This window comes from Mugil cephalus, chromosome 7 (assembly GCF_022458985.1).
Source record: "Mugil cephalus isolate CIBA_MC_2020 chromosome 7, CIBA_Mcephalus_1.1, whole genome shotgun sequence".
NCBI classification, from domain to species: Eukaryota; Metazoa; Chordata; class Actinopteri; order Mugiliformes; family Mugilidae; genus Mugil; species Mugil cephalus.
The window spans coordinates 23382179-23394707 of record NC_061776.1 but is presented as its reverse complement, the minus strand read 5'-3'; the positions used below and the strand labels follow the sequence as shown (position 1 = coordinate 23394707).

General features: G+C 42.9%; 1 protein-coding gene across 1 annotated transcript in view; it reads right to left on the bottom strand.

Moving 5' to 3' along the window:
• The window catches only part of LOC125010662, a 141560-nt gene that overhangs the window by 54346 nt on the left and 74685 nt on the right, over positions 1–12529 (bottom strand). The window contains exons 4-5 of the mRNA XM_047589423.1: positions 8203–8322; positions 4474–4641 (exon numbers count right to left, since the gene is read on the bottom strand). Coding sequence (XP_047445379.1) covers positions 4474–4641; positions 8203–8322 — 288 coding nt within the window. The remainder of the gene's footprint in view (positions 1–4473; positions 4642–8202; positions 8323–12529) is intronic.

The window sequence follows — 12529 nt, the reverse complement described above, 5'->3', positions numbered from 1 at the left end:
GTCTTGGTTTTCTGAGCATCATTGTATTCCAGGCAGGTTATCCTCTCAAATAACCTACTTTTCCGAGTGGTTGGAATAAAAAAAAAAAAGAGGTTGTTCTTTGTGTTAAATTAAGTGGTCATCTTATTTTTAGGCACTCTTCCAGCTGTTTCTACTGCCTTGATTTCAATTTATCCCAGGGAGAATTGAGCTGTGGGGAACACACAGCCATAAATTATTCATCTATAGTAAACATGGAAAAACATGTCTAAAAGAACGACTACATGGAAAACAAGGATGTGAAATTGGAAATCAGCCCACCAACAGCACAATGGCCCTACTAGAAAAGTTACTACGGCTGCTGTGAAGTGCTGTGGCAGTGCTGTCATCTTAATTTCCCCATGGATTACCAAGGGAGTAGGAAATCATCCACTAGTGTGGCGCTATCCTGCGGCTTTGTAAGAGAAAGTTGATAATTCGAGGTGTGATTTGATACCCAGCACCCTTGTTTACTCTCAGACAATTAGTCATCCATGTATTCCACACTGCACGACCGTAATTAACAGCTTAATCAGGCAATGAGTTGGTGGGAAATGAGACGGCAACAGAAACTTCCCTTTAGCGTAGTTTTTACGTCCATATGGGTTGTTAACTACACAATTTTAGGACAGCAGCTGGGAAACAAGAGTTTACCAGCTCACAATTTGACATTGTCTTGAAAAAGATATTACATCAAACAGTCTTGTGGGGATTATTAACGTTTAGCCAGCAGGAAAATATTACTAATGCAATGATATTTCCAGAATAAAGACTTCAAACAATGATGAACTGTTTTCAGCAGAAGAAATTACAGTGTATGACACGCCTAAGTATTTGCCATTTAAAAAAAAAATGTTCAAAAAAGCACTGCTTCCCTTTGAAAAGATCATTTGATGAGGATGAAAAATAAAAGGAACGCAGCGCTAAAGCATCAAAACGCAACAAAAATCGTACGAGAACCATACGCATAACCAATCCACTTAAAGTCATGTTTTGGTTAGGGAGACATTCTCAGTGTGAAAAGACAACCCCGCAGAGCTGGACTTGTTCTTTCCTTCTTATTAAGGCTATAATGCAGCAGCAGATACCTGCTCCCTTCTCTCCATTGTAATCCTCTCCTTCTCCTAAATGCCACAAGGAATAAGCAGTGCTGACCTTCAGAGACGCAGGGGCCGGATTTGAGGGTGTCTGTTTAAAAGCCTGGGTGTGTAATTGAGTAGAGCGGCGGGGTGGCTGGCTTTGATGGTGTTCAGTCTTGCACAAGGGAGCGGGAGTGCATGAGGGAACACGGAGGAAAATAAAGGCAAGCAAAGGATCAGGGACATACACCCAGAAACGCAGGAATATGGAGGATGTTCACAACACACACACACGCCCATGTACACACACACACACACACACACACAAGCTCTGGATGTCGGCTAGCAACAGCACGTTCAATAAACCACACGCATGCAGGGAGTCATCTGCCAACCAGAAAAGACACCCGCCAGGAGGTTTTGGTAGACAGTGAGGTTTCAAAGCAGCTACTGGCACCATGAGGGTCCTCATCACCCAAGCGGATCAGAATGAGCCCAGATTTCCTCCAAAAACGCTCCCAGTCCTTCACGAAGCCCAGCTCCAAACAATATCTCTGATGGGAGTTCAACTCAATGAACAAACCTTTCTCTTCAGGAGGTCCTTGTTCAATTTTAGCACTAGAGGCAACACGCTGTCGGACGAGAAACCACATTCGTATGTGCCCTTCTCGGCTTTGCCGTGTGCTCCTGCACCAGTTGGATATTAAGACTCTGTAGTGTGACTGTATATCTAACGACATCTAAGATATGTATTTATTAACAGTTTCCCTAAATTCCTTTATTAATAATTAAAATGAAATGGTGTGTAGTTTTTAAATAGCCACAGTTTGCCATAGAGAATCCTAAACAGCTAGACTGCAACATGAAATGTGTTTAGAAAGAAACATAATTACAATATGGTTATGTTTTCTGTCATCATAATAAAGAACAGATTTGGCTAATTGCAATCTATATTCATCTCAAAGCTATATATTTATATATATCTGTATCATTCTATGACACAATATCCACTCGTTTTTAGAAGATCATCTTTCACATTGTATGGTTTTGTTTGGGTCCTCACTATACCTGGTGAACAACAACTAAACCCCACCACAGAAAATGAATGCAACACCACAATCTGGTGTGAGAGCTGTGCGCTTTGTGCGCCCTCCATCCACCCCAAGCACCTCCTGCCTGCAGACACTGAGGACTGTACGTGACACTTCAATCATTCATTCAGAAATCATTGCCTCTGAACATCATCCATCAGGAAACTGTGCAGCTTGAAGATGTAAGCAATGACGTCTGAACACTCTATATACTCCACTAAGTTACTCACAGTTTTTTTTTAAATGTAGTGGGGAAAACACTCATTGCGCAAACTTAAAAGTGATTAGTAAGTGTCAGATATCTGACTTCACTGCTAACTGCTGAATAAAATTACCGAGTGTCCTCAATATACTGAGCAAACTATGGGGCGAATTCAGGCACAGCCTAGAAAAAATAAACTCCCTGGTTGACAGGGACCAAAGCTGGTTTTCATCAAAGTAGACACACAACTTTATGTAACATCTCATTTTGGCTTTAAAAAAAAAAAACAGAACAGCTCTAGAAAAATGATCAAGGTCAGAGGTTTTTAAACCGTAAGTGATGCCTCCCCGGGGACACGGAAGAGGAAGAAGGTGCAGGTGCAAGCCGGTGCCCTGAATTCAACAACGAGTAAGTTGTTGTAGTTTGGCCCACAGATTTGCCCCGTGTATGAACAGGGTCATCAGGTGATACTGTAGCGGATGCAGTAGAGTTTGTGGAGGCTAAAAATGTTATTCCCACAAATATGTAGCCGTTCTTAAAATAATACAATGTTGTTTTTCAGTCATAATTATACCAAACAGTGCTCAAGCCCAATCACACTCACATTAGGGCTTAATAAACTCAGGACTTGTAAAAGGTGTGTTGTGAATTAATTTAGGTATTATTACACAGTTTTAAATTACGATCATATCACTGTGCAGAAAATCACAATTAGATATTCCTGGCAAGTCATTCAATCTTACAGCAGTTATCACGCTTCTGGAAAATAAGTGATTTTTATGACAACAGTTCGATGACAAAGTAGCTTATCTTTCCCATCTGCCCATCTGAAAAGTCCGAATGAAGTGCTATTGCACAAAAGCTATATCGCAAACGCAGCTCTCTTCACTCTAATTGAGCGAAGGTCAGCAATTTAATTGGAGGAGATAGAGTTTGCCTGGAAAGGAAATGGAAAAAAGAAAGGATTATATTAAGTACGAGATGACAAGAACACTGGCCATCAAGGCCTTCTGGTGTCCTTGATCATTCACAGGAGGACTAGCTGCCTCGTCCTTTTGTCTGTAATAAAGGACACACATACCAATTTTTGGCAGCCTCACAAAAAATAAAATTGAACAACATCAGCCTCTAACACATATCAGTGTACTCCAATTTAACAACAGAGAGGCAGGCAAATTCAGAAAAGTGAGAAGTGCTCAGAGCAGCCGGCACGTCCAAGCTGAATGAATGATTTACACAACAATTTCTAATAAGCCATCTTTGAAATCCTCGTAGTGACCCACAGCCCTTATGCAAATGAATAATTTGGTTTTATTTATAATAAGGAGATCATGAACGAGGCCACAAGAGAAAGCCCCGATTTAATTTAATTTATCAACAATATAACTCAAGAGCTCCAGGCGAGGCGAACCTTTCCCATTTTTTTCCGCGCTTGCGCTAGAGCAACTTCATGATCTCAAACAGAAATTAAGTTAAATGTTATCAAAGAGTTACTAGGAAGCCAATTAGGTCGACTTACGTCGAGGAACTGTCAGATCATATCAAATAATCTGCTTCCATTGGAAGCGGTAGCCGGCCTACGGTTGCGGAGTGGAGTTAGGACTGATGAGGTACTTTGCAGCTCTGCAGGAGTCTCCTTTTCCCCGACTGCTGCTGTGAGAAGCCCGACGGGACCTCCGGGGTCAAAAAGGTCTGAGAATCCCTCTGCCCTCCGGAGCTAAACAAACCGTGCGTTTGTTTTGTCTTAGCTTCACCTTATAATGACTTCTAGACGGTTAATATAAGATAATCAAGTGGACGGTTAAAAGTAATTGCTGCTGCTTCTCTATGAGTGACAGCTCGCTGGACGCGGCGCTGTTGTAACGAGGCGATGCCCCACCAATCCGGTAACACAAACCATAATGATGTATTTGCAAACAGCGCATCCTTGTGGGTGGGAGCTATTACATACAATTACTGAAGACATGTGTGCGTGTAGTGGGCAGCGCAGCACGCCTAAAATACAGTCATTTTCCTCTATTATGTTGTGTTCTCGGCCCCTGCTGGGGGCGGGGGGGGCTGTAGGAGCCATTGACTAACTCACTCTGGGTGAAACGTGGAGGGTTGTCGTTGACATCGGTGAGCCTCACAGTGACGGTGGTGGTCCCGGATAGTCCGCCCAGGTGGCCCCCCATGTCTTTGGCCTGAAGCACCACCAGGTACTGGTCCAGGGTCTCCCGGTCCATGTCGGGTACAGCTGTGCGTAGAATACCTGGAGAGAGACACACACACACACAGGCCGTGGGTGTGAAGCATTTAAAACAAGACTTTTACTGTGGCAAAACAGCACAAAATGACCATAATATATCTGTGTGAGGCTAAAAGGGTTTTGTGATCAATATTTATGACTCTATGATTACTCTGCACCGAAGCACCCGGCTTCCAAAACACATTTTCTTGCCTGTGGTCAGCTTTCTGAACAAAATCTCTCTGCAAACTGGGATCTCATCCAGCTCAATTCACAGCTTTAAGTGGAGAATATCTTGTAAACATAGTAGAGTGTCACACCTTCGGCATCACGACAGATAATCTCTTTGTGTGGGATTTATAGGCATCCTTTTACTGGCTTTCGTCTCATGACCATATTAATTTGTTAACAATCATTTAGTCCTTGTGGATCAGCCACATGCTGCTTGTTATATTAACACATGTTATCATGGATTATTGTAATAGGTCACTGTTAATGACTCAGTCAAAACAGCAAATGCCGCTGACATGGACTAAATATCCAACGAGGTGCTGCAGTGAGAAGCCTAATAGACACCGTGACCTTTTATCAATGACTTATTACTAATTATAACTTCACATATGACTGATCATTACCAAGTGAGAAAGTCACAACCCTTCAATAAAGACTTCCTCGAGAGTGCAGTTACACTCGTTGGAAGGTCATTCATAAAAGGCTGTGGGTTTCTTGATTTCCCAAGCAGCCGGAACCTTCTTGCTGTGAGGCGTCAGTGCTAACCACTACGCCAATGTGCCACTTTCTTGGAGTACATTTTACGGCATGAGGGCGGCACAGTGCCATAAATCGGTTCGGCCAATATACTAAGCCACAGGTCTTCAGCAGGTGGTACGCGGCCCCTAGAGGGTCAGTGGAGGTACTGCAGGGAGGTCGCAAAAGCTTTGGTTGATTGGACATTTTTCAGATATCTTTTTTATTTCCCCCCGCAAATTTTGATTTCTTTTAATACACGTAAACACGAATCCAACATATTTTAGTAAAAGGATAAGGGATAGCTTAATACTGACTGCAAAATGATGATGATACTGTATATTCATAAATAGCACTAGGCTGAACACATATAGTACGTAGGGGGTCCCTACTTCATTTTTCCATCAGTTTGGGGGTCTTGGTCTGAAAAACGTTGAAGACCTCTGTACTAAACAGTTCCAGATTCATGTATTATGTCTGTAAAACATCAGTTCAAGTAGGTTGACAGTCAGTTGACCAGTGGATTGTCAACCGGCAAATTCTGTCATTCTATTTCATATGTCTTTCATATGTCATATTTTATATGTCATATGCCTCCCCATCCGTCTCTTTTCTCTTTTTCCTCTCGCATCTTTCATTACAGGGACCTGGGGGACGAGGGGCTGAAGCTTCCCGAGTGGGCAATCGCCCTGAATCTCATTCTTTGGTTTCCTCTGCGTCTGAAAACCATCATACATCTACAAGTTCTCCCCTCTCATCCCTTCCCTTCAGAGCCTCTCATCCCTTCTCTTGGCGCCCCTTTCATCCACCCCCTCAACCCCACTCGTCTCTCCATCCATTTCCCTCACATCCTGTCTCCACTGGACACCCTTGCATCAATTAATGTGCGATCATTTGTGAATTGACTAACACAATTCCTTTCAGACCAATACGGCATTTTAGAAGCCCCCTTTTAAAACGTACTGGACAATTTCGTAATACGAAGACAAGGCTGCTTTCCCTGACAGCTTTTCTGACATTTTGTAGACACTCAGTTTCCTTTTTGACAGCGACAATACATAACTTAATGTCCCATTGAGCGCGCACAGAATCGCGCACACCGACACACGAATGCATGAACGCAGATACGTGACAAGGCTCATACGGGAAAGATAAATCACCGGACGGCGGCGGCACAACGCACCGACGGAGCGTAAAATCTCGCTGTGTCTCTCACACTCTTTAACTGCACACCAAGACACACCATTTACACATGCTTCAACTTCCATCACCTCCTCTGTTTAAAAGAGCCCATTCGGCTAAATGTGATTGGATGTTGCACATCAAGTGCTGCCTGCTCTTCAGCCAAAACACCAGCCTGGATGACTTGGCAGCTCAAGGTGAATCACATTCAACGCAGGGTGTTCTGGATGCTGATGGAAAGGAGCAGAAACGCATGTAGGTTTCTGAGCAGAGTTCATAAACAAACTGACTGAATGCAGGGGAAAAACAGCCTCGCCTCAGAACGCACATTTGGAACAAAACCTGTGGTGACGGAGCTAATGAGAAACACTGGTGATTGGAAAAAGGGAGATGGAGAGCAGGCAGCGAGGAGAGAGGAGGAGAGGGGGACACGTTCAGAATACTAAAACGCGTCTAATAGCACAGTGTCATGGCTAACACACACTGTGCAGAACTGGGCTTAGATTCACCAATTAGCATTGCAAAAAAACACCGCGGCTCTTTGGTGAGCGCCGAGGTCCTCGTGTGAAGGCAATCAATTATCGAACGCCGACAGTCAATGAGCGACGCCCAAGCGCTCCGCCACCTGTGACCCCCGCGCCCGCGAAATAAACACCAACACGCGGGGGCATACTTCCACATGCATGCGACGGAGCCCCTCCAGGAGCCTCGCCGTGAACCACATCTGAAGTGTCTCTGCGCGCGTCGTCTATCAAAACAGCATCAGACGGTTAGAATGCCGTTTATGACTCAACTACAGTCTGTGATTCCCCTCAAGGTACGGTGCTAAAAAAGTAATCATCATAAAATAAAATAAAAAAAATAATAAATAAATAAATGAAGCACCACCCTCCTCCCTCACCCTCCGCACTTCACTCCGCTCAACAATAAAAACTTTTTGCCCTCAGGTGACACGCGACGTGTGACACGGAGACACTGTGACAGCGCGCGGAGCAGACGGCTTCTTTGAGCCCTTTCGCAATCTGTCCTGCATTATAGTTCACAAACCTTTGCTGACGTCTGTCTTCAAACACGCCATTTTTTATTTAGTATATATATATATATATATATATTTATTTTTTTTTGCCTTCGCTTCATCAAGAAATAATAACAAAAGGCTGAGGCTGTGTTTTGTTGAGCGTGCAAAGACCCTGGCAGCATGAATACATTTCTGCCAACTCATACTGGAGGAGGGTTGGGGGGGGGGGCAGTGAGAGAGGAACAGAGTGTGTGTGTGTTTGAACGTTGGTGTTTGATGGGGCACAAGAGGAAGAAAGGGAAGTGGGAAAGATGGATGATTAAGTGTGACAAGGGAGAGAAGTGTTACTTTCAATGCACGCGCATGTGTTGCCGATCGGCGACCCGCTGAGAGCCGTTTTCCTCCGCCCGTGTATGCTATCCCCTTTGGCCCTTATCTTAACTACACACACATGTTCAGCAGCGTATGTGCGTGTCGCTCGCGAATCACGACAGAATTCACTTGTTTGCTCCTCAACATCTTGAGCATATTTGCACTCTCGCGGCGCGTGTGCGTATTTGCTTTTTCGACATCTGTGCATCGTGTAGTTCGTCGGCCATGTGCGATGGGCGATGTGTGACAGACATGAACACACTCACCTGTCTGGGGATCAACGGAGAAGTACTGTTGGCCCTGGACCAGTGTGTACACTAGCTTGGCGCTGTTCCCGTATGTCGGGTCATCAGCATCTGTCGCCGTCACCTGGATTATAGACGTGCCTGCAGGGAGGACAGATGAGGAAGAGGAGGGCGGCGATAGGAACGAAGTGGGAGAAGAAAGCGAAGGAGGAAGAGAGGAGCAAGAGAATGAGCAAAAGGGAGAAATTAAAAGAAACACGAAACAAGGCAGGGCTGAAGCTAAGTGGACAGCAGTAGTTTAAAAGCACGAGAAAGCTTTATATCAGCACAACCTCCACTTTGCTCTCCCACTCCCTCTTTTTCAATCTCTTTCAGGAGGTAGTGTGACAAATACTTTATCCCCTTCTCTCTCCTGCTCCAACCCGCACCCACCCACCCCTTGATTCTCTCTGTCTCACTTCATTTCTCTTCATCTCCGTCTCCAATTCCCTTTTGCTCCCTCTCTCAATCGGACCGTCTGTCTCTTCGACAGCCCCCCACCCTCACCCCCCTAAATCTTCTTTCTGAGGCTCACCGGGCCTCAATTTGGCAGGAGATCCTTTTTTTCTTCTTTTTTTTTTTAAATAAGAATATATGAATGACAGTAAACGCATTTCATATGACACGTATTTATATATATGTCTATATTTATACATAAGTGCAAAGAGTCCGACTGTTCCTATTGGGAATCCAGTCAGACAAGATACATGGGGGATTTGTGGAAACAGCTGGTGCATTACTTCTGATCAAAGCCTTGACAAAATCGCTATGGGAAAAATAGGTGGAGTAAATGTGTGTGTGTGTTTGTGTGTGTGTGTGTGTGTGTGTGTGTGTGTGTGTGTGTGTGTGTGTGTGTGTGTGTGTGATCTATTACAGCAGGTAGTTAAAAATCAGTGGGGTTATTGACAGACGGCAGATGTAAGGTCTGCAAAGACTGTGTGTGTGTGTGTGTGTGTGTGTGTGTGTGTGTGTGTGTGTGTGTGTGTGTGAGTGAGTGTGTGTGTGTGTGTGCTGAGAGAGAGAGAGAGAGAGAGAGAAAGAGATAGAAAAAGACCTAAACCTCAGCATAGCTCTGTACTTCGTACGCTGATTTGCACCTCGAATACTGGATTCAAATATTTAATTGCCAATAATGGATTGATTTCCACTGTTAACATGGATTAACACAAACTAATCACACTTTTTACAATCTGTTTTATCATATTTTTCTGTTTTTTTATTGCCCTTATCAACAGGGGAGAGAACAAATCTGCTTGCTTCATGAAAGGCGTACTGAGAGCTGAGAGCTCTCTGCTTTCAGCCGTGTTCATGATCCAGTGGTGAATCAGTTAACATCAACGGTAAAAGCAGATAACGACGGTAACTTCGGCCTTGTCAAGAGAACCGTCTGACAGGGCTTTAAAGCTGAAGCTGAATTTCTTTATCCATTTGCTTGCTTACTTTCTTCTTCCGCTTCTTTTGGGGTTATTTTTTTCGTCATTTTTGACACTACAGGGCGTATTACTGCCATTCACAGTCCCATTCTGCTTGCTTTTCACAGCTTTTACATATATTCACACACTAACTTTGACAACACTAGTAACTTCACAGGCCAGAACAGCTGCAGAATTCTCCCTCCATCTACTTAGATTTCTGTGAAGGTATTCGCTGGATCCAGCTCTGCTTAAAGTACACAGTGAAACTTCGATGGGCTGCAGATTACAAATGCATTTCCAGAACAATGCCTACACAATGCCACACAAGTATATGTGAAAACTGAAGAGTATTGTGTCAGTTATGTATTGTTATTCTAGTTCATTAGAACATAACTAAGTGCTGTTATGAGGTATTCATACTTTTCTTATAGCCATATCGTTGGATTTTAACATACTGACTACTGTAAAAATGTCTGTTCTTGTCAAAGGAGTATTCACATTGTTGATTATGCTAATCAGCGTCAGGTAAATCTCTCATCATGTCGCAGCATGCTGGAGTTTTAAATGCGGCGTATGTGGTGTGCCAGTAATGACTGCTTTCCAGAGCTAAAGATAGCGGTGGACACAAAGTAGCTTCAGCTACAAGGAGTACTGGCGAAAAAAAAAAATTGTTAGCCTAACTGAGGTTCTATGAATTCAGATGAAACAGATAAAAAAGAAAACTCTGTTCAGAGGAAGGATTACAGAGCGCAAAAGAAAGAAATCGATGCTGAGGACAAACATGGATAATCACTAATGTGGCTTTTTCTGTGTGCTGGAAGTAGAGAGGGAACTGAGGGACTGTGGACGACAGGCACACATCATACGCATGAGTAAGCAGTGTGTGTGTGTGTGTGTGTGTGTGTGTGTGTGTGTGTGTGTGTGTGTGTGTGTGTGTCTGTGAAATTACTTTCACTACCAGAAGGCGAGACAGAAGTTAATACACTGTAGCTTTAACTAATTCCACATTCTTCCCATTTATACTTGTAGAATTTTGGAAATTGTTCACTTTTTACTATGCTGCAGATATTTTACAGCGGACAGTTTTTGCATATATTTTTACAAAATATATGCAAGTGGTTCCTAATTTTGAGGCTTGAAATCTAATAATAATAATAATAAAAAACATGCACATGCCTCTGAACATGCACATTCTTAGCGGTAGCACCACAGCCTGGAAGCCAGATCAACTTCTCCATCCTAATTTTGGGATGGACAGAGTTAAATTTGTTTATAAAAAATATTCTGAGCATATTTTTCCTCTGTATCACTTTAAACATGCTCCAGAATGAAATCGTGATGGTGCATTACCAGACCCTTATTCTCCTAACTCAGCCAGAATAATTGAGCTATATCGTGTAGAGCTCCCCCTGGTGACTGCAGTGTAGGTGATAAGCTCCACCTCCTCCATGTTAGTGGATGGGACTGGGGCCAAACTAAAACAAAATACACAATATTTTTCAAGGGTGGTTTCTGTCATCTGAGGTAGTTAATACAATAATGCATATTCAAATATCCATTTGTCTGATAGGTCTCATATTAGTTAGTTATTTGATGTCATAGAAACAGGATATGACATCACAATGACTACAAGTTGCCATGCCAACCTCTCCGTGAAACGGTCTGTAGGACCATGAGAGATGGGAAAAATAAATAAAAAGTAAGTACAGTATATAATTAACAAATTAAAAAACATTTATTTGAAACTGGTGAAGGTGGAGCGCAGCATTAATTAAACGCAAGTGAACCCATTTCCCCGGGAACCTAGCATCAGTTTGGGGCGTCGTTATCTGTAAAAGCAGATAACGACGGTAACTTCGGCCTTGTCAAGAGAACCGTCCGACAGGGCTTTAAAGCTGAATCTGAATTTCAGAAAGACCTGTTTCTTTATCCATTTGCTTGCTTACTTTCTTCCTTTCTTCTTCCGCTTCTTTTGGGGTTTTTTTTTTTCTTCATTTTTGACACTACAGGGCGTATTACTGCCATTCACAGTCCCATTCTGCTTGCTTTTCGCAGCTTTTACATATATTCACACACTAACTTTGACAACACTAGTAACTTCACAGGCCAGAACAGCTGCAGAATTCTCCCTCCATCTACTTAGATTTCTGTGAAGGTATTCGCTGGATCCAGCTCTGCTTAAAGTACACGGTGAAACTTCGATGGGCTGCAGATTACAAATGCATTTCCAGAACAATGCCTACACAATGCCACACAAGTATATGTGAAAACTGAAGAGTATTGTGTCAGTTACGTATTGTTATTCTAGTTCATTTGAACATAACTAAGTGCTGTGCAATTATGAGGTATTCATACTTTTCTTATAGCCATATCATTGGATTTTAACATACTGACTACTGTAAAAATGTCTGTTCTTGTCAAAGGAGTATTCACATTGTTGATTATGCTAATCAGCATCAGGTAAATCTCTCATCATGTCGCAGCATGCCGGAGTTTTAAATGCGGCGTATGTGGTGTGCCAGTAATGACTGCTTTCCAGAGCTAAAGATAGCGGTGGACACAAAGTAGCTTCAGCTACAAGGAGTACTGGCGAAAAAAAAAAATTGTTAGCCTAACTGAGGTTCTATGAATTCAGGTTGAATGAGGTTCTAGCATCAGTTTGGGGCGGTGCAAGGAAGTGGGGATGCGTCGTCCATATGTCCATATGTACAGTCTATGGTCTAGCTTCACCAGACCAATTCTAACTTTTAGTCCAAAAATGTAAAAAGAGCCCACACTGGGAATCACTGGATTAGAATACACGTTTTCATAAAGTTTAAAAGCTACGCATTCATGTGTCAGTATAACAATCTAATAATAATGCATTACTTAGTTACAATGTATACATAGATCAA